At 38.3% G+C, this 17,701-nt stretch overlaps 3 protein-coding genes across 6 annotated transcripts; 1 reads left to right on the top strand and 2 right to left on the bottom strand.

Moving 5' to 3' along the window:
* Positions 1–105: 105 nt before the first annotated feature.
* LOC110156859 (deleted in malignant brain tumors 1 protein-like) lies at positions 106–8,403 on the bottom strand. Of its 2 annotated transcripts, none has more exons than XM_055149223.1 (16): positions 7,986–8,403; positions 7,734–7,760; positions 7,349–7,660; positions 6,731–7,027; positions 6,315–6,629; positions 5,797–6,090; positions 5,056–5,370; positions 4,419–4,718; positions 3,793–4,101; positions 3,052–3,366; positions 2,511–2,819; positions 1,792–2,085; positions 1,378–1,713; positions 1,192–1,299; positions 511–595; positions 106–432 (listed from the first exon to the last, which is right to left on the bottom strand). In XM_055149223.1, the coding sequence occupies exons 1-16, from the start codon at positions 8,029–8,031 to the stop codon at positions 285–287; spliced, it is 3,810 nt and encodes a 1,269-aa protein (XP_055005198.1). In that variant the 5' UTR covers positions 8,032–8,403; the 3' UTR covers positions 106–284. The 2 variants fall into 2 exon arrangements, with proteins under 2 accessions (XP_055005198.1, XP_020776760.2); XM_020921101.2 differs by having other exon boundaries at positions 108–435; positions 7,986–8,393.
* A 232-nt stretch (positions 8,404–8,635) lies between these two features.
* Positions 8,636–12,544, bottom strand: sh3bgrl2 (SH3 domain binding glutamate-rich protein like 2). The gene is made up of 4 exons (XM_020919095.2): positions 12,273–12,544; positions 10,010–10,195; positions 9,350–9,430; positions 8,636–9,220 (listed from the first exon to the last, which is right to left on the bottom strand). The coding sequence occupies exons 1-4, from the start codon at positions 12,315–12,317 to the stop codon at positions 9,206–9,208; spliced, it is 327 nt and encodes a 108-aa protein (XP_020774754.1). The 5' UTR covers positions 12,318–12,544; the 3' UTR covers positions 8,636–9,205.
* A 403-nt stretch (positions 12,545–12,947) lies between these two features.
* Positions 12,948–17,697, top strand: lca5 (lebercilin LCA5). Of its 3 annotated transcripts, none has more exons than XM_020919348.2 (9): positions 12,948–13,241; positions 14,157–14,524; positions 14,740–14,981; positions 15,073–15,378; positions 15,477–15,614; positions 15,709–15,805; positions 15,890–16,017; positions 16,096–16,255; positions 16,329–17,695. In XM_020919348.2, exons 2-9 carry the CDS (start codon positions 14,158–14,160, stop codon positions 17,186–17,188), a joined length of 2,298 nt encoding a protein of 765 aa, XP_020775007.2. In that variant the 5' UTR covers positions 12,948–13,241; position 14,157; the 3' UTR covers positions 17,189–17,695. The 3 variants fall into 3 exon arrangements, with proteins under 3 accessions (XP_020775007.2, XP_055005199.1, XP_055005200.1); XM_055149224.1 differs by lacking the exon at positions 12,948–13,241 and adding an exon at positions 13,760–13,810 and having other exon boundaries at positions 16,329–17,697; XM_055149225.1 differs by lacking the exon at positions 12,948–13,241 and having other exon boundaries at positions 14,427–14,524; positions 14,726–14,981; positions 16,329–17,690.
* The last annotated feature ends 4 nt before the right edge of the window (positions 17,698–17,701 follow it).

Genomic DNA, 17,701 nt, shown 5'->3' with positions numbered 1-17,701 from the left:
GTATAAAAAAAAAGGGATTCAAAACAAAGCTTGTATAACAGCATAGTGTCCTCTTGACAAGTTTTCTTCATATGCAAATATCGATAAAAAGCATACGTTAAAATTGCTGTTTATTACACAATTATTATTAGCCTGTGATACAGCCAATTTCAGCTGAATAGATATTTTTTATTAATAATTTCTGGAGCAATTCAGCATCATATGTGTCATTAGTACATATGAAAATTTAGCTGTAGCTTTTTTTATATTCAATTTTAATGTACTGGCTTGTTTCCAATGAAGACTTATGGTGTAACAAGTGGTTCGAGCTCATAGCAGACTCTACCAGCTAAATCCTCATGGACTCCCTCAACAGTGTTATCCAAGTTCACATCTTCACTTTTATCTTCCAAAACACGACTGAATTCATGGCGAGTCTGGGCCCCGTGGACTCTGCTGTAACCATTGCACATGTAATTGGTTTAATAATATAACAATATTTAATATTTCACAACATTAGTGAAAATATACCTGTCATCTAAAGGTCTGTTCTTTCTCTCATCCATATTTTGTTGTATTGCTCCATCCAACCTGTTACTAAAGGTCACCATGGTACCTGAACACACAGATTGTTTTAAAAACTGGTATAAAAAAATGAAGCTGCGATTTATCTAGGCTAGGGGCAGGCACAAAGAGTATGCATATTTGCACTTGAAACATGAGGGAAGCTTTAAGTTCTTAAGATCAGGTCTTAATAGAAACAACCCTCAACTAACAGGACTGCACGGGGATAAAAGTGATTTTAAATGAGATCTTATACAAGCATGCTGAAGTGAATTTGTCTCCACGCAGATATTACAACTTTTCCTGGAAACGGAATGTTATATTTTATGGTAATAAACATCTTTATGGAAATGCCTCCTCTACAAATTACAGATGAGAATGTGTGTTTTGAAGGTACTGATTAGCAAGAAAATCATCTGAAATTGAATAAATGCAAGATAGATTAGTTAAATGCCATACTGTGAAACATCCCAGACAATGCCATGGTATCTCCATGGAGACAAACTGGTTGTGAACTGTCTATCAGGAATATTGCACAGTGAACTATTAATACAACCAGTGAAGCCAGTACCAGTTTGGGAAGCACAGACCTAACTCATTCACATCTTCTACACAGATGATATCAAAAGAAGATATTTTTTCACCTACCGGCACCCCATCTCCTCCTCCTCCAGAGCATGTAACCGATGACCAATACAATCACCAATACCACTACACCAGCAATAATACCAGAGACAGTGGAGGACGAGGACCCATCTGTCAAAAAAGATATAACTATTAAATATGTAGAAACAGAAATACTAGGCTATATAATATTCAACATTAGGCACTCACCAACCACAGTGACTTGAATAGTTTTGGATGCATCCGAACAGAAAGATTGTGACGAGATGTTCAAGGCATATATGCAGCTATACAGTCCTTGGTGCTCATACTGTATTGATGGGAATTCAAAATTGGCCATGTAAAATATAGAGTGGCCAAACGCTGCTTTGGGTTCACTTCTGCTGGTGTTAGACTTGGTGAGATAAAAGTAGCCTCCAGGATAGGTAGAATGCACAGAGCAAGTGATAAAAAAGCTGTCCCCCTTTTTGACCGTTAACTTGTCAGGGCTGTAGATCAACATGGCATGAGGGGAGGTCAGGGTGATACTGGGTTTTTCCAGTTTCACTGTTAGGACAAAAATAGTTATTTTACTTGTAGCATTACATATTCAATAATGAAATCAATCAATACCAAGTTATTTACTTTTAACAGACAAATCAACAACATTTGACTGAGGGAAACTGAAGACTTGACTTTGTACTTTCTTCTTAAATTCGCAGAAGTAGGAGCCCTTTTGAGTGAAGTTGACCTTAGGAAAGACAAAGACTGCAGCTTCTCCTTCAGAAAACCTTTCCATTTTCAGAGATCCTTGGCTGTTGCTCAATACAAATGTCCCACCAAGCTGTTCTGTCATCACAGTGCAGGTGAACTCCACTCGGTCGCCCCAGTTCACCTCTGGACCGGTACTCAGGGTTAACTGTGGTTTACTGAGAGCACCTAGAAGAAAATATGTTCAGTGCTTTCAACAGAAGACAATATATTGCAAAATCATTGAATTAAATACTGCAGAAAAACCCATACTACTACAAAATCATCATCACAACTGATTTCATACAAAAATGTATTTGAACAAACTAAAATATCAAAATAACAAAATGTGAAAATAAAACGTAGGACTCTAACTGAATTGACTAAACATAAAACACAATTTCTTATACCATTATTGTTGATAGGACAATGTGTAATAGAGTAGACTAATCTAAGGCACTTAGTCTCTTTTCATTATACGTGGAAAAAAAGTGAATATCCAAGCTCTACAACCACAAAAACTTGAAAATATACCTGAACCTGAATCTACAAATGAAAACCGTTTTTGAGCCGTTTTGATGTCAGTGAAACAAAATGGCTTATTGGCATCTTACCAAAACAGATGACACTTGCATCTTCGCTGTGGCCGCAGTTGTTTATTCCATAATTTGGATGTTTACACTGTGACAGAGCTACTTCTTCGCCGGTGCATTCCACATTGTCCAGCCATATTGGACCCTCACCTCTCCCAAAGTGGGCACTGGTGGGAGCAGACAGTTCCTGGCCACAGCCCAACTGTTGGCAAACAACTTTAGCGTTGGATAATGACCAGTCATCGTCACATACTGTTCCCCACTGGCCTTTGTGTAAGACCTCCACTCGCCCAGAGCAGGAGTTTGAGCCACCCACGAGTCGAATTGTAGCTGCAGAAGAAATTAAGTTCTGGTCAAAACCTTTAATGCAATATATAATCATATTTTTAAAAAATTCGATAATTACATGTTATCCATCTGCAGAAAAAGTGCAACTGTGTATTTTACGTTTAATTAATACATTTAATTTTTTCATATTGGATGTATGTTAGTATGTCAATACTACTATGGCTTGCATTGTATTATTGTAATAAAAATGAATAAATAAATAAACTTTCTATACCTGCACAAACAACTCCAGCATCTCTCTCATGTGCACACGTAGATGTTTTGAAGCCGTTTTTAGCACAATGCTGTAGAGTAGCCCTGTTGGTAAAACATGTGTTGCTGCTGTCTATTACCAGCCCTGTTCCAGGGTTAAAGTGTGCTCCACCGGGTGCGCTAATGGCATTTCCACACTCTATGATCTCACACACCACCTCTGCTTTCTCAAGCGTCCAATCTGCATCACAGACGGTGGCCCAAACTTCACCAGACAATACCTCCACCCTCCCAGAGCAAGAGTCACTTCCTTCAGCCAAACGAACATTCAAACTGTCTGTAGAATCAAAAAAATTCCATGTTATAAATATCTTCAACATGAGACATTTTTCAGCCAGATAGGCCCTGTGTGTAATGTAATGCATATGTAGTTAAAACTAAATAAGAAATTTAAAGGCACACTATGGGACCTTTTAGTGGAGGCTCCACCACCTGCTTGTCCCTATGGAGATGCCAGGAATTTGGTATTAAACTTCTATCTTTATTTTATTCAATAACAGGTCATTTAATCGTTCTAAATACCTAAAAACATGCATTCTGGTACTTTGAGCAGGTTTTCCTCTCTACAGATCTGACCTTTAACTTTTTCATGCCATAAAACTATATGATTCTAGGCAGGTGACAGACCTCACATCATCCTTTTTTTTCCATAATAAAGCTAAGCCAACTATTTTTAATAATGACAGATATAGCTCAGACATACCAGAACAAACAACTCCAGCTAGTGAGGTGATGTTGCAGGTCCTGTCTACAAATGGCCTTTGTGGACATTGTGATATGGCCGTCTCTCGTCCGCTGCACTCGATCTGATCCACCCAGACCCGCCCTGACCCAGGCCCGTAGTTTGAACTGGTGCTGATGCTGTGCTCATTCCCACACTTCAGCTGCTGGCACACCACTGAGGCATCATTCAAGTCCCACGACTCCCCGCACACACTACCCCACTGGCCTTTGTTGTACACCTCCACTCTGCCAGCGCAGCGATTGGGCCCATCCAGTAATTTTACATCACCTGAAAGTTATACAGAATATGAGTACCACTGTACCGCATATACTCACTACACTACATAATACATTGCTCATATGTCTGACAAAACATCATACATGAAACAAATAATTGGATTTAAGTTCAATTTAAGAGAAGATTTGACGGTTGGTATCAACTAGACATCAATTACAGTCAGGCTTCAACAGAAAGGCACAGTTGGCAGTACATTTTTATTTTTTTTATTTTTTTTGGGGGAATTATTGCTATATGTCATATATGTGGAGTGGCCCTACAATACCTTCACTATTACCACTATTATGCTCTATGGAGAATACACTTACCTGAACAAACTACAGAGGCCTGTCCAAGATGGCCGCTGCCGGTCCTGGTGTACTGTTGGAGTGAGCACTGAGTGATAATGCTCTCTCTGCCACTGCAGCTGACTTTGACACCTCCCAGCAGCCCATTGTGAGACCCAGACTCTGACACAGACACAGCATCTCCACAGCTCATCTCTCTACAAATCACTGTAGCTTCAGTCATTCCCCAGTTTACATTCACAGCAGCGGACCACATCTCATTATGGTAGATCTCCACTCGGCCAGAGCACAGATCTGTCCCATTGTTCAGTCGGATATTTGCTAGAAAGACAAAAACAAATGTTATAACAACAAGTCAACCACCAGATGGAGTAGAATAGGAATATTACTGGCTAAGATACTGGACTATTTTTTTTTTTGCAGTTCTGACAAAATTCAAAATTTTAGTTTATTTTTAAAATAAGTAAAGTAAATAAGTAGCCTCATCTTGACTTAGAAATGTTTTCATATAGTGGGAGGGGTGGTGGCTGCTGAGAATACTGCAGTTTAACTTTACGGTATGCATTATTAATTGCTTTGTCAATTTTGCCACCAAAGTCACTAATTAATTAAGAAGGTAGGCAGGCTGTTTTTTTTAATGCCCAAACAGTAAGCCTACCTGAGCAGATTACACCAGCGTCTTCCCCATGGCCACAGTTATTTTCTCCAAAAGAAGGGTGCTGACAGTGCAGAAGAGAAGACTCATTCCCCAAACAGTTCATGTCATCGAGCCAGATGTTCCCGTGGCCCTGGCCGAAGAAAGCACTGGTTTTGACAGTCTGAGCAGAGCCACAGTCCATGGCTCGGCACACCACCTCAGCCTCATGGATGTCCCACATGTCATCACACACAGTCCCCCACTGACCGTCATGAAGCATCTCTACTCGACCAGAGCAGCGATCAGTGCCATTGACCAGCCTCAGAGGCTGCACATCTTCATAAAGACAATTGTGATAATTACTGCCTAGTACACATTATGCGGTTATACTTGATTATAGCTACACCTTAATTAACCTTAATAAAGCATGAGAAGAGACTTAACCCACAACAAACAAATAGTTTCACAAGGCTTAGTAACTAGGCCTACTTAATAAAAGGGTTAGGGAATTAATTAAGCCTGACCGATTTAGCCTGAATCATTTTAATGAATTTATGTTCATTATGAATTAGGTCTTTCTACATTCTTTGGCTATTTAGATGTAAGTGTTACCCATTATGCTTAAGAAACCCATTCCTCCTAATACGGGCAAATTATAGTCACACATGCATCTAACAAGAAAGAAGCCAGTGTGCTACAGGAAAGACAATTCACATTTTCAGAAAAATCCAAAACAATATTCACTTTCAATTTCACACTTGCCTGCACATGACAAAAAAACTCCATCACACGACCCTCTGTTCTCCTGTATTCTGCACTGAGAGATTGAGTCTACACTTCCAGAGCAGCTGGCTGTGTAACCTCTTTGTGCTCCGCTGTCACCAAAATTCAGAGTTTCATGAAGCTGTTGAGGGGCTCCACATTCAATTTCCCTGCACACTATCTTAGCTTGATCCATGCCCCAGTTAGTGTTGCAGATCTTGCTCCATTGACCATTATGAAAAACCTCCAATCTGCCAGAACAGCGGTCAGTGCCGTTGATCAGCCTAACTGACTCTAGAAGAGAAAAGCACAAATGAGACAGTATTAGACTATATGTTTGAGCCCATCTGTTCCATATTTCTACTTCGGCTTTGGTTTACATAATGAATGGACAAACAAGTCTGCAGCATTGTTTGCTAATTGTTTATTATTTGGGCATAAAATAGAGGATTACTATTACACTATTACATTTTCAGTTACCACAGCTCATATTTAGCACAAAACCTAATGACACGCACCTGAGCATACTAGACCTGCATCTTCATTGTGGTCACAGTCACTGTCCCCAAAGCCTCTGTGTGGACACTCAGCCAGAGCATTCTCCCTCCCGGTGCAGTCAATATCGTCCATCCAAACCTGGTCAGTGCCCATGCCATAAAACGCTTTGTATTTGACTGCCACTGCATTTCCACAGTTTAACTGGCGGCAGGCTACATTGGCCTCGTGCATACCCCAGTGGTCATCACAAATGGTGCCCCACTGTCCAGCATGGTAGATCTCCACTCGACCTGAGCACCTGGTGGTTCCATTGACCACTCGGATTGGTTTATTATCTGTGACATTTAAGGAAAGAACATTCAAAGGTATCTCACATGACGCACTCAGAAAATACTTAAGTGAATGTGTATCACTGTATTTAATAAAAATGACTTACTTGAGCAGACAACAGTAGCATCCACACAGACTTCCCGCAATTCTTCATGACCACACTTGGAGAAAGAGGTCTCATTTCCTGCACAGCTTGTTTTGACTCCACCTTCTCTGGCTGCAGCTCCAAAAAGAAGCTTTCCAGTTTGAGAAAGATCAGGAAGACCACAGTGCAGCTCCTGGCAGATGATACTTGCCTCCTTCTCCCCCCACTGTGTTGAGCACACTCTCTTCCAATGTCCGTTACGATAGAGTTCCACTCGGCCACGACAACTGTCACTACCATTCAGCAGTCGCAAATTTTCTGCAAGCATTTAGCAGAAAGTTAGTTGATGGACACTGAGCATTAGTAGTGCATCCTCTATTGCACATATTAACATTATAGATCATTATGTATTCAATGTATTCAGTGACACTTTGCTGATAGACTGACTAGAATTTTTCTTTATGTGGTTCAAATCCTTAACATGTGTTCTTGGGTAAGACACTGATTAGTCAATTAATAACCTCTAGAGCAGCTGGAGCTAAAAGTGGCTTGCACCACTTGGTGTGGCTGAGGATTACATTGATAATGCACAAAACTGTAACTTGACTTTCAGTTATTTTACTTATTTGCTGAATGTACCTGAACATATGACCCCTGCATCCTCTCCATGGCCACAGTTGTTTTCCCCAAAAGGTCTGTGTCGACACTTCATGAGAGAAAGCTCATGTCCCGTACAATGCACATCATCCAGCCAGATCTGGTCTTTCCCCTGCCCAAAGAAGGCCACGGTCTTGGCTTCCACCACCGTTCCACAGCTCACCTCACGACACACCACCTCTGCATTGGACAGGCCCCAATTGTCGTCACACACGGTACCCCAGCTGTCCTGATGGAAGACCTCCACTCTGCCAGAGCATCTTGAAGGACCCACCAGCCGGATTTTGTTACACTCTAAACACAAGAACCCAATTAACTGTATCCAAAAGTCCATACAATAAGCTAAAACATTTTTAGCACTACTTACCTGCAACTAGTGGCAGACTTAGAAAACCTAAAAGAACACAAAACATTAATTTCACACCAACTCAATTCATATACTGTACATATAACCAATCAAAACAAAAGTGACAAGAACAAGGCCAGATGAAAATACATCTCCCACAAACATTTGAGGTAATTTCAACTAAACACCAAAAGTGCCACTTTCCATGTAAACTATTTGTTGGTTTGTAGCATTTCTTTAAAAGAACATGAAAATAAAATAAAAAAAACTCACCAATAAACCAATAAAATATGCTCTTTTCAGACGAAGGGAAGATCATGTTGAAGCTTACAACCACCAATATCAGCTTTTTAAAAGTTGTTGGTTTCAGAAAAACAGCAATACAACAACCATCACATGACTAAAATAATAATGCTCAAATTAAATTCATTCAAACATTATAGAATTCATATGAGTTGAGCGGACATGTTCAAGAAAAAACGAGTGCTGGGAAATGGACTGCAAATGGGACACTTGTTGACTCTGTGATCAATCATTAAAACAACAGAAGAAAGCATATTCTTACGCAGTCACAAACAGATCCAACGGTTTGAGATGGAAAAGTCCAAATTTCACAAGAACAAACAAAACTGCCCCTTCTGGAGAACATTTGACCCATTTAATTTAACTGTAAATGGCAAATCTTAATAGTAAAATATTGTATAATTAAAACTGTATACTGGCCTGGTAAACAATTGTATTGATTTTTTGCCTCCCACTTCAGTCCAAATCAGGACAGACGGGTATGTCGACAACACATCAGAATTGCACCCTAAACTAAAGGATAATATTTTACTTTTCAATCTGAGTGAAATTAGGACATATACAGAAACAGAAGACCAGTTAGGTGTTGAGATAAAAAACAAAAACAACATTGAACTAAATTAAGGTTAAACTAACAAGATATAGCCAATTTTATTACTTGAAAACTAAAATCAATTGAGTAACAGTTGTTATTTTCATTAATTGCTGGAAATAACATAAATAATGTTGGAATCTAAGGTTTTATTCTCCAACAAAGTGTAATTAGTAGATAGCAAAGTGTAAAAAACATGTATGTTTCTTTTGTAGCTTTCTTTTTATCTAAATCATACAGACTAGATCCAAAATAAATCTAACCAAGCGTGAATTTCATAGCAATTTGTGATTGTAATTCTACTTACAAGTACAAGTATAAATATATTACTTTTAATATAAAGATATAGTATCCAGAAATCAACTCTTATTCAGTAAGACTTCTGACTGGAACAGCTGTGGTGCAGTTGGTGCAGTTAAAAACACAAAAGCACAAATTCTTGGCTCTCTGGTCAGAAGATAAAGAGCAGGATCACACAGAGTTTTGGTGTTTGGCAATATGTGCACAAAAAGAGCATACATGAAAAGTTTGATATGCTAATGCAACACAGGTAGAGTCCATGGCTTCTTAAGGTATTTGTACAAATCATCCATATGTTTCAGGACTCAGAATCCTGGAAAAAATACATATGCATTATATTACATAGAAAGGCTTGTATTTATATGAGACAGAAAGAAATGGCATGGCAAGTTTTGAACGAGAGGCCAGCATGACTGTAACATGAAATAAAATTACTCCTTACTTTTATGGAGGGTTTTGACTTGAGGCCCAAAAATACAAACACTGTGTTGTTTTCCTTGGACTGGAAGAAGTCTTCATAGTCCTGCAAACGGAGGACATTATTTTTGCATAATGCAGCATGTTCCTATTTAATACATGACCCAAGTGATTGTGCTTCCATGTTCAATGCACTAGCAGTGACATTGGTTTACCTTGGTCAGTGAGAGTAACAACTGGCAGAGCAGATTATCTGTACGTTCATGAAACTGGATTACATCAGGATTACAGTGAAGCATGCAATCTGACTGAGGCATAACTAAGGCCCATCAGAACATTTTACCCCAGTATTTTATTCAGCTGTTATCAGATTCATCTGTGCAATAGCAATGATAGTATATTTTGTTTTGCCAGGACCATAACCTGTTACTTGGGATCCAGAAGGAGAAGTGTGAATTTGAGCCTGACCAAACAACATGACCATAAGTGTTATATTTTGCTTCATACAAGTACATACAAAGCAAAAAAGCTGTCTGCAGTTGGTTTGTTTGTATGATAGGCATCTGCTGGCATTGTATTGTATTGCAGAGAGAGGAGTTCCACTAGGTCATTTGAGGATAATGCATATAAAATAATCTTTTGTTTATATAAAGACAATACAATCCTAGAATACAAAAACCCTCACCCCACAGTATCGATCCTCATTGAAGATCTGTGGAGGCACAGGTCTTCCCTTCTCCGGCTGCCGGTCTTTGGGAATGTTGTTGTACATCCACAATCTCTCTTTTTCCAACATTGTGATGTCTACCTCCTGAAAGTTGATCCGATTGGCCTCAAGAAAGCCTACCACATCCTGCTGATGTTTTTTTATCTGAGGACACAAGGACATTTAGGATTTAGGCATGTTGCATATCACTATTATTCAGGCCTGGGGTATATGAATAATTTCCGTGACATTGCTGTCCACTAGATCTTGCTTGTTATTTATATGTTACTATAAATGTTCAAAGGGTTACTAGATCAACATGCAGATTTTGCAGAGTCAGAGTAAATTTTGAAAGGTACATAATTGTTATAAAAGTTTCTTATTTTAAACATGGTCAGTAGCATCAACATTTGAGAAGACTGAAGTATGAACTGAAAAGCTAAAAAAAGAATGTGTCTATTTCAGAACATGCTACATCTAAACTTTTTAATTTATGTAGTTTTGCATACTTTTCCCCCCTAATTTCCGGTGGCAGAAAAAAAGACCAGAAAACTAGTTTGGTTGTTCATGTCAGCCTGGCCTCAACATGAATTAGCATTTTATCATCTTCACTGATTGATTAATGCATCATCACTGGTGCATTAAATCATGAATAAAGGAGGAAATCCATTCCTTGAAAGAACAAAGTAAGTATTCCCAGATCAGTGCTCGGTTACTGCAACTCCCTGTGGGATCCTCTACGATTGTGTGATTGTGAATGTTATTTATAGAAGCCAAAACTCCCATGGACAGCTTATAATGGAAAAATGCAGCATATTTGTAACACAGTCAATATAGTACATTTGGTGTTTGTAAATGTAAGTTGTTCTATTTAATAATTGATCAATGATTTCAGTGAGTCCTTCTCCCAGTTTTCAAAGTGTTGCTTCTTAAAACCCCTAAACATAATTAAAGTGTCTGTATGTAGTGTAATCATGATGGGGATTGGGTAGCACAATGGCCCTATTGTATCACAAACAATACAGGGTTGTTCAGATAGATGGTTTAAATTGTACATGGCTACAGGAAATAAAATAATGAACTATGAACTATGTCAATATCATAAACCCATTTGCTTAAACAGTATTATTTGAGTGCAACCAAATGACAGAGAAGAACCTATGGTGTAAATAATGAAAGAGGTGGCCCACACTGAGAGTGAGAGACACTACTGTGCATCAAAGCATGGATACAGTGGATTACATAGACTCAATTCACCAACACACACACACACACACACACACACACACAAAAACAATCATTCTAAATATAAGGATTAACTTTCAGGCAACCATGAAATCCTAATCCTCAAACTAAAGTGGGCTTATAAAAACTTTTTTTTAATGAATACACACGACAATTAAAGGTTAAACACTAACTGATTTATAGAGAAACGCCAAATGAGACAAATTGATCCCCTATTTCCTAAAAGAAAATGTCATATGGACAGCTAAATATATGCATGGCTCTTGAATGACACAGATAATGAGAAGGATAAACCTTCCTGCATCTCATTTGGTCCTGTTATTCTGCTCCACTAAGCTTTTGTTTTGAGCTGCCCATTTCGGGACTACATAGTCAATTGTTCACTGTACTTTCCTTGAACACACATGTCTTCTATGAAGCCCTATTATGTCACCTCTTTATTCAATCACATGTAACCCAATTGTAGGCTACAGCAATTCAATTACATTCACATGAGCCAGATAACACACAGGCTTCAAATCTCGCCGAAATGGTCAGCTTGTCATAAGACTAAAAATAACTTGTGAATAATGAGAATTGTGCAGACTCCAACAATAACAGAAATAGATTTTTAAATTACTCATTCCAGCCATTACCTAAGACTTTAGGTATTTGCTCAGGAGTTCTGATAACCATTTTTGCGCACACTTTTTCTTCTCTGAGTGCATCTACTGCAGCCTAATACATACAGAGATGAACTCTTGCACTGTAAACTAGGCGTGAAAAAAAAAACAAAAAACGGCATGCCGTGAATAATACTAAAACTGTTGCTGTTACACTGACCTTTTGAAGTAACAGTTCTAGCCTAATCAGAGTGAAAAGTGCACTTCGGATTATTTTTAGACTAATATTTTAACCTGACAAATGCTTAGTACTTTTCTACGTTGCTGCCCCTCAAAGCCACTTCTGTACAAATGTCAACATCTCAAACAAATGCATTTCGGCGTTTGCCACTTACCGCGACAGAGCCAGTTGAAGATGCGACGTAAACCTTTACTACCATTTTATCCCAAAGTGCCAGAGTGCCCCAGTATTCTGGAGTCTTTTCGTACAAACAATTGTGCGCGTTATCCCCTACCTACTTTCAAGAGACGCATCTCGAATATATAAATTAAATCTTGATTAACTCAGCACAGATGCAAAACGCCCAACTTCCGGTCGAGTCATTTCTTAATAAAACGCGTCAATCAAACGCAAATTGTTCACTTAATTATGTTTGCCAGCCCCAAAATTTTGAAACATTAAACAATTCAAAAATAATTTCTAATAGTATGATTTCATTTGTTAAATATTTACCACCACACACAATATTTCGTTGTGTTTAAAAGAGATTGCTATTATTTTAGTCAACTTGATAGCTTTTTACTTAATCTTATTAATGAATAATATGATAGAGTATAAAATTACAATAAGAAGTTTTATGACTCTGTCAAAAGGTAGTATCAATATTAAGTCAATGTATACAATATATGATAAAATCCCAGTTTATATATAAAAAGTGGAAGCATGGAAAACTGCTCCATCTCCAACAGCTCCTCTCTGTGGCACAGGAGAGTAAAGCAAAGACAATTCGGTGTGGGTGAGGTCATTTGTGTTTGTGCTTTTAGTTTTGATTTATTTATATTCTTTGTAAAAATAAAAAACATTTAACGTTTAAAAATTTAGTCTAATAATTAAAAGCTTTATTTCGTTGCAGTGTGCAGTTTTTACAGCGCGTTTTGAAGTTGAACAATGGTATCGTCCAACGGGCTGCTGTTGCCATGGTACAGCCAGAGCGTCAGTGGCTCGACTGAAGGCGTGCAACTAAAATCACCACAACATCAGAAAGCTGGTCGATTCATGCTGCCAACGACTGCTTTTACAGCTAAATAGCTTCTTATTTAAAATACTGTTCCTGTTTTCAATGATGATGACACCCTTTCATAAGGTAGCTACGAAGCTATTCATTCCGTAATGCTAACCGCTAGCTGCAGCTTAGCTTTTAGTCGACAAACTATTGTTGTTATTTATTTGTCGTTGGATAATCAATGTAGATGTTTAAAGTCAGACGTTTATTAACAATCTTTGCGGTGAAATGTGAGCTTTTTGACTCTTAAGAAACACGTCACCCTTAAACACCTGTTGATTGTAAAGCTAGTTAGGCTCATGTTGCACCTACAATTTGCTTACATAAAATCTAATTACTTGGCATCGTCGTGGCTATTTATTAAATCAGTTAACGTTAGCTGAAGGTTGTTTTTGGAAGCGCTGCGCAATGAAGTATGCTTTTTATTGCTCTTACTCTAAAGCGAACACGAAATCAGACCTGTCAAATACAGATGGCCTTCTTTAATCCTATCTGTCACGCCGCAGCTGAAGAGCTGTTAGATGCAAGATGATGCTTGCCTTACTTAAAGTTGTTTTGTTTATATAATTCGACAGCGAATACTTTTGCTTAAGTATATCTATATAACTAGCAAGAGAAGAGAGTGCAGTAGTAGTAGAAGAAGTAGAAAAGTATGTACAATTTACTTTTTGAAATGATGTAAACATTGTCTAGTAGTGGTGTGCTCGTGTGCTTTTGTATAATGACTTGAACACTTGGGGACAGAGGTCTGTCTAGAGACAGCGAGGTTTGTAATAATGAATGATATAATTAAGAGTCTTGAGTCCTATGGAAAATTTTACCTAATGAATTCTGTTGTGTAGTGACCATACAATAATAAGTCAAAACAAATTACCTCTAGTGTTTATTAATGATTAGAAAAAGTGTGTTTGTCTACTTTTATTTTGGACATTTTTGTGTGATTCAACAATTTGTTTTAACAATTATGAATTATTAACTATTTTGTTTTCTACATAGAATGTTCAGTAATAACATGGAGTCTGAAAACTTGCCTGATCCAGATGAAGACAACAGGGCTGTGAGTCGCCAGTCTACACATAGTACAAAGAAAGATTCACATTCTGTCAAAAATTACAAGCTCAGGAATGAAGAAGAAAAACAAGAATTTGACAGCCGTTCAAAAACACGGATTTACCATTCAGACCCAGACCGAGACAAAATATCAGATGAAGACAGCAGAAGAAGTAAGAAGTCGTATTACTCAGACGATTATGATTCTCCATCAGAGCAATCTCTCTCACCATACTCACGGTCCCACTCTCCATCTCCAACCCCACAAAGAAAACCAGCCAAAAGGGTGTTGAGTAGCCCTCCCTATAAGACAGGTATTTCAAATTATTAAATTGTAATTTGTAATTTATTGCTCTTTATGTGCTAACTTATTATTTGACATCTTCTTAGTATTAGTTCTGTGGTTTAAAAAAAAAAAAAATCTAACATATAAAAGGGTATTGTTGGGTATTTTTTGTTTAGGCATAGTTTAATATGCTGGTAAAGTTCATATTAAAGTAATCATTATGTAAAAGTCTATGTTTCTCAGGTGGAGTGGGGCACAAAGGAGCCCCACGGCCTCAGCGAGCTGGTAGGCAGTCTGGGTCTCAGCAGCTTCGTAGAGGAGTACATTCACAAAGCAAAGAAGCGTCTCCATCCAAAGATCTGGACCTCGTCACAAAACGAATGCTCTCTGCCCGTCTTCTAAAGATTAATGAACTACGTAATGCCCTTGCTGAGCTTCAACAACACACCAAAGAACTGCAAAAAGAAAACCGAGTACTCAGACAGGTCTACATAAACCAAATTAACTTCACAGTTTTAGTGAACTGTCATTTACATTATGTTTTAAATGGAGTTTCCTTCATTTTTTACATTATAGCTCCAGCTCCGTCAAGAGAAGGCTTTACACCGTTATGATGACACAGAGAGTGAGATTTCACAGCTGATTTCCCGACATTCCAACGAGGTGCATGTGTTGCGTGAGCGGCTCAGACGCACTCAGGAGCGGGAGCGCACAGTGGAGCGCCGTTTGAAGGACAGTGAGGAGCAGCTCCTGAGGAGTCAGGCCACTGTGGCGCGACTAAAGAAACTGGTTAACCAGCGAGATTTGGGACAGAGGGACGAGCTTACTCGCAAACTTGATGAGGAGAAAGGACTAAGACAGGAAGCTGAACGCAAAATAAAAGTATTGTTTTTTTCTATAGATTTCTCATAAATATATTGATTGTTCTAATAAATTTTACCTTTTGGTAAATGCATCATTGTCTGTCTCTGTATTTAAAGGAGCTTGAGCGAAGTGTTGAGCTGAGCGCTGGCAGCTTCCAGAGACAGCTCATGTCAGAGAAAAAGAAGGCCGTTATCGCTCAGGAAGAAATCAGGACTCTTCAAGAAGAGCTGGAACGACTGACCAACAAACTCAAGGTGACACACAACTGGCATTGTAATATGTGATTGCATTTTTGCCTATTTTAACAATTGCATTTTCTAATAATCAATAATTTTTTTTTATTATAAGGAAAAAGATAGAGAACTTGATGCTAAGAACATTTATGCTAATCGCATGTTAAAACTCTCGCAAAGGAAAGAAATGGAGAGTGGCACCAAACGGAAATGTAAGTCTATCAGCTATCTGTGCATTTAGATTCTCTATGGTTCAGACTTGTTATTTAAAGTTGCTTGTGTTTTCCTAAATGTAGTCTTGAGTAGAATGAGCACAGTAGCAGTGCAGACTGAAGATAGACAAGAGTTATCTAGTTTGGGTTTCCCCACGCCTCCCCCTGCTATCACTGATGCCAATGAATACGATGAATATTTGTCACTCAAGGTAAACTGACACTGAATTCTAATCAATAATTTATTTTGTATGACTTATGGTTTATCTTATTTTGATATTATTTCATAGGAGCTTAACAAAGATCTACAAAGCCAGCACAAACAATCAAACCAGGGCCAGACAGAAGTACAAGTACAGGTAAAGGCCCAAGATCAAGAGGCAAATTACAAACAGCAGTTGAGTCATGAGTCTAATCTAAATGATGAGACCCAAAAGACATTAAAAGAAGGTAAGACAAACTATTATTTAAATGATGTAACACATTAACTATTACATACCATACTATACCGATGTATTTACAGAGTGGAAAAAGGAACTGAATGGGGATGTAGCAAGTCCCTTTGACCAGAAGGTGGAGGAGAAAAGTCCTAGACCTGGTCATGTACAGGAAGAAGTTCAGAGGTTGAACCAGGAGACTCTGACCAATCAGCAAGCAGCAGAGGAAGCATATCGCAAGAAAGAGCATCTCCTGGCCAAGATGCGTGAAATAGACCAACAAAATCAACCCACAAATTACTCTATTTTTAATGAACCAAAACTGACAAATATTTCTGAGCAGAGAGGTCCAAGCACTTCAATTTTTACCCTTACACAGATGGACAATCAGCCTAATGCCGGGCGTGAAAGTAGAGAAGGGGTGAGGAAGAAAGCAGAGAGAGAGAGCGGAGGTGTTACAACTGGTTTGGGCAGAAGAGCATTCCGAACTCAAACATCATCTGACGACTTGGCTTTTGGAAACTACGCTCCCTCATTTGGACACACAGCCTCTCGGGGAATTTCTAACTTACCTCCGACTCCACCCAAAGAGGACAAGGGATCTGCACTCGAGGCTATAGGAGTTTTTAGCATCAAGAAAACAGACACAGAGAAAGAGAAGGATATTATGAAAAAAATGGAGAAAGACAGAAAGTCCAGTCTTATGCAGCAGCTCTTTGGTAACATAGCCACAACTGACAGTGTGAAGAACAACAACACAGACCTTCTCAGTAGTCCTCCCAGCTCAAATGGCCTCAGATCCAGAAGGGAAATGATGCACAGTTTGCACTCAGGGTCGCACACTCCCCCAACAGCATCCAAAAGTACAATCCAAATCGCAGAGACAAAACCAGCCATCTGTGCTATTACCTCATTTGATGATGATATCGAAGAACTTACTCTATAAGGCTCCATACTAGCAAATCTGCACATTCAGGGACCTAATTATTATGTATCAGCAGTTATGTATGTGTTATTTTTAGTTAATTGCCAAAAAGTAGTTTTTTTATGTCACTGCAAAGCGCTTATTTTAATTTATGATATTGTAATTTATGTCTTTTTAATTAAGTTTTGTTTGTGTTGTCTCTATTTTCTAGATAAGGCCTTATAAAAACATAACTTTACAGTCGCTGATGATCTGCCAAAATTCATCAATATTTTCAATTAGTCTGGACCATTCATAATTGTGTTTTTCAATGTTGCTTTAGATTAGACAGTCACCTAAGACAACAGGTTTGTGTGTATTAAATAGTTTCAAATGTATACTTAAAGCACTACAGATTTCTCAGACCCTATTATTTTATTGTGTTGTTTGCTGTAACAATTTGGTCACAATACTCTATAGCATTTTTTTTGTATAAATAATATTTAGCTATTATGGTCGTGTGTTTCTACGTGATAATAAACAGAACAAGAAGAA

This window comes from Boleophthalmus pectinirostris, unplaced genomic scaffold, assembly GCF_026225935.1.
Source record: "Boleophthalmus pectinirostris isolate CB_2022bp ecotype Guang Dong unplaced genomic scaffold, ASM2622593v1 HiC_scaffold_13, whole genome shotgun sequence".
In the NCBI taxonomy this organism is placed as follows: domain Eukaryota; kingdom Metazoa; phylum Chordata; class Actinopteri; order Gobiiformes; family Gobiidae; genus Boleophthalmus; species Boleophthalmus pectinirostris.
This window is presented reverse-complemented; position numbering and strand designations above follow the sequence as displayed.

What these genes read in the sequence shown, in the direction of transcription:
- LOC110156859 (XM_020921101.2), bottom strand. Translation starts at nt 8,031, where the DNA reads ATGATCTTCCCTTCGTCTGAAAAGAGCATATTTTATTGGTTTATTG. An exon ending in TGCTACTGTTGTCTGCTCAA is followed by an intron (nt 6,630 to 6,730) that starts GTAAGTCATTTT and finishes TAAATGTCACAG; the next exon opens with ATAATAAACCAATCCGAGTG. An exon ending in TGCTGGAGTTGTTTGTGCAG is followed by an intron (nt 2,820 to 3,051) that starts GTATAGAAAGTT and finishes TTTCTTCTGCAG; the next exon opens with CTACAATTCGACTCGTGGGT.
- sh3bgrl2 (XM_020919095.2), bottom strand. Translation starts at nt 12,317, where the DNA reads ATGGTAGTAAAGGTTTACGTCGCATCTTCAACTGGCTCTGTCGCG. An exon ending in CTTCAACTGGCTCTGTCGCG is followed by an intron (nt 10,196 to 12,272) that starts GTAAGTGGCAAA and finishes TTGTGTCCTCAG; the next exon opens with ATAAAAAAACATCAGCAGGA. An exon ending in ATGAGGATCGATACTGTGGG is followed by an intron (nt 9,431 to 10,009) that starts GTGAGGGTTTTT and finishes CTCCGTTTGCAG; the next exon opens with GACTATGAAGACTTCTTCCA.
- lca5 (XM_055149224.1), top strand. Translation starts at nt 14,158, where the DNA reads ATGTTCAGTAATAACATGGAGTCTGAAAACTTGCCTGATCCAGATGAA. An exon ending in AAAACCGAGTACTCAGACAG is followed by an intron (nt 14,982 to 15,072) that starts GTCTACATAAAC and finishes TTTACATTATAG; the next exon opens with CTCCAGCTCCGTCAAGAGAA. An exon ending in AAGCTGAACGCAAAATAAAA is followed by an intron (nt 15,379 to 15,476) that starts GTATTGTTTTTT and finishes CTGTATTTAAAG; the next exon opens with GAGCTTGAGCGAAGTGTTGA.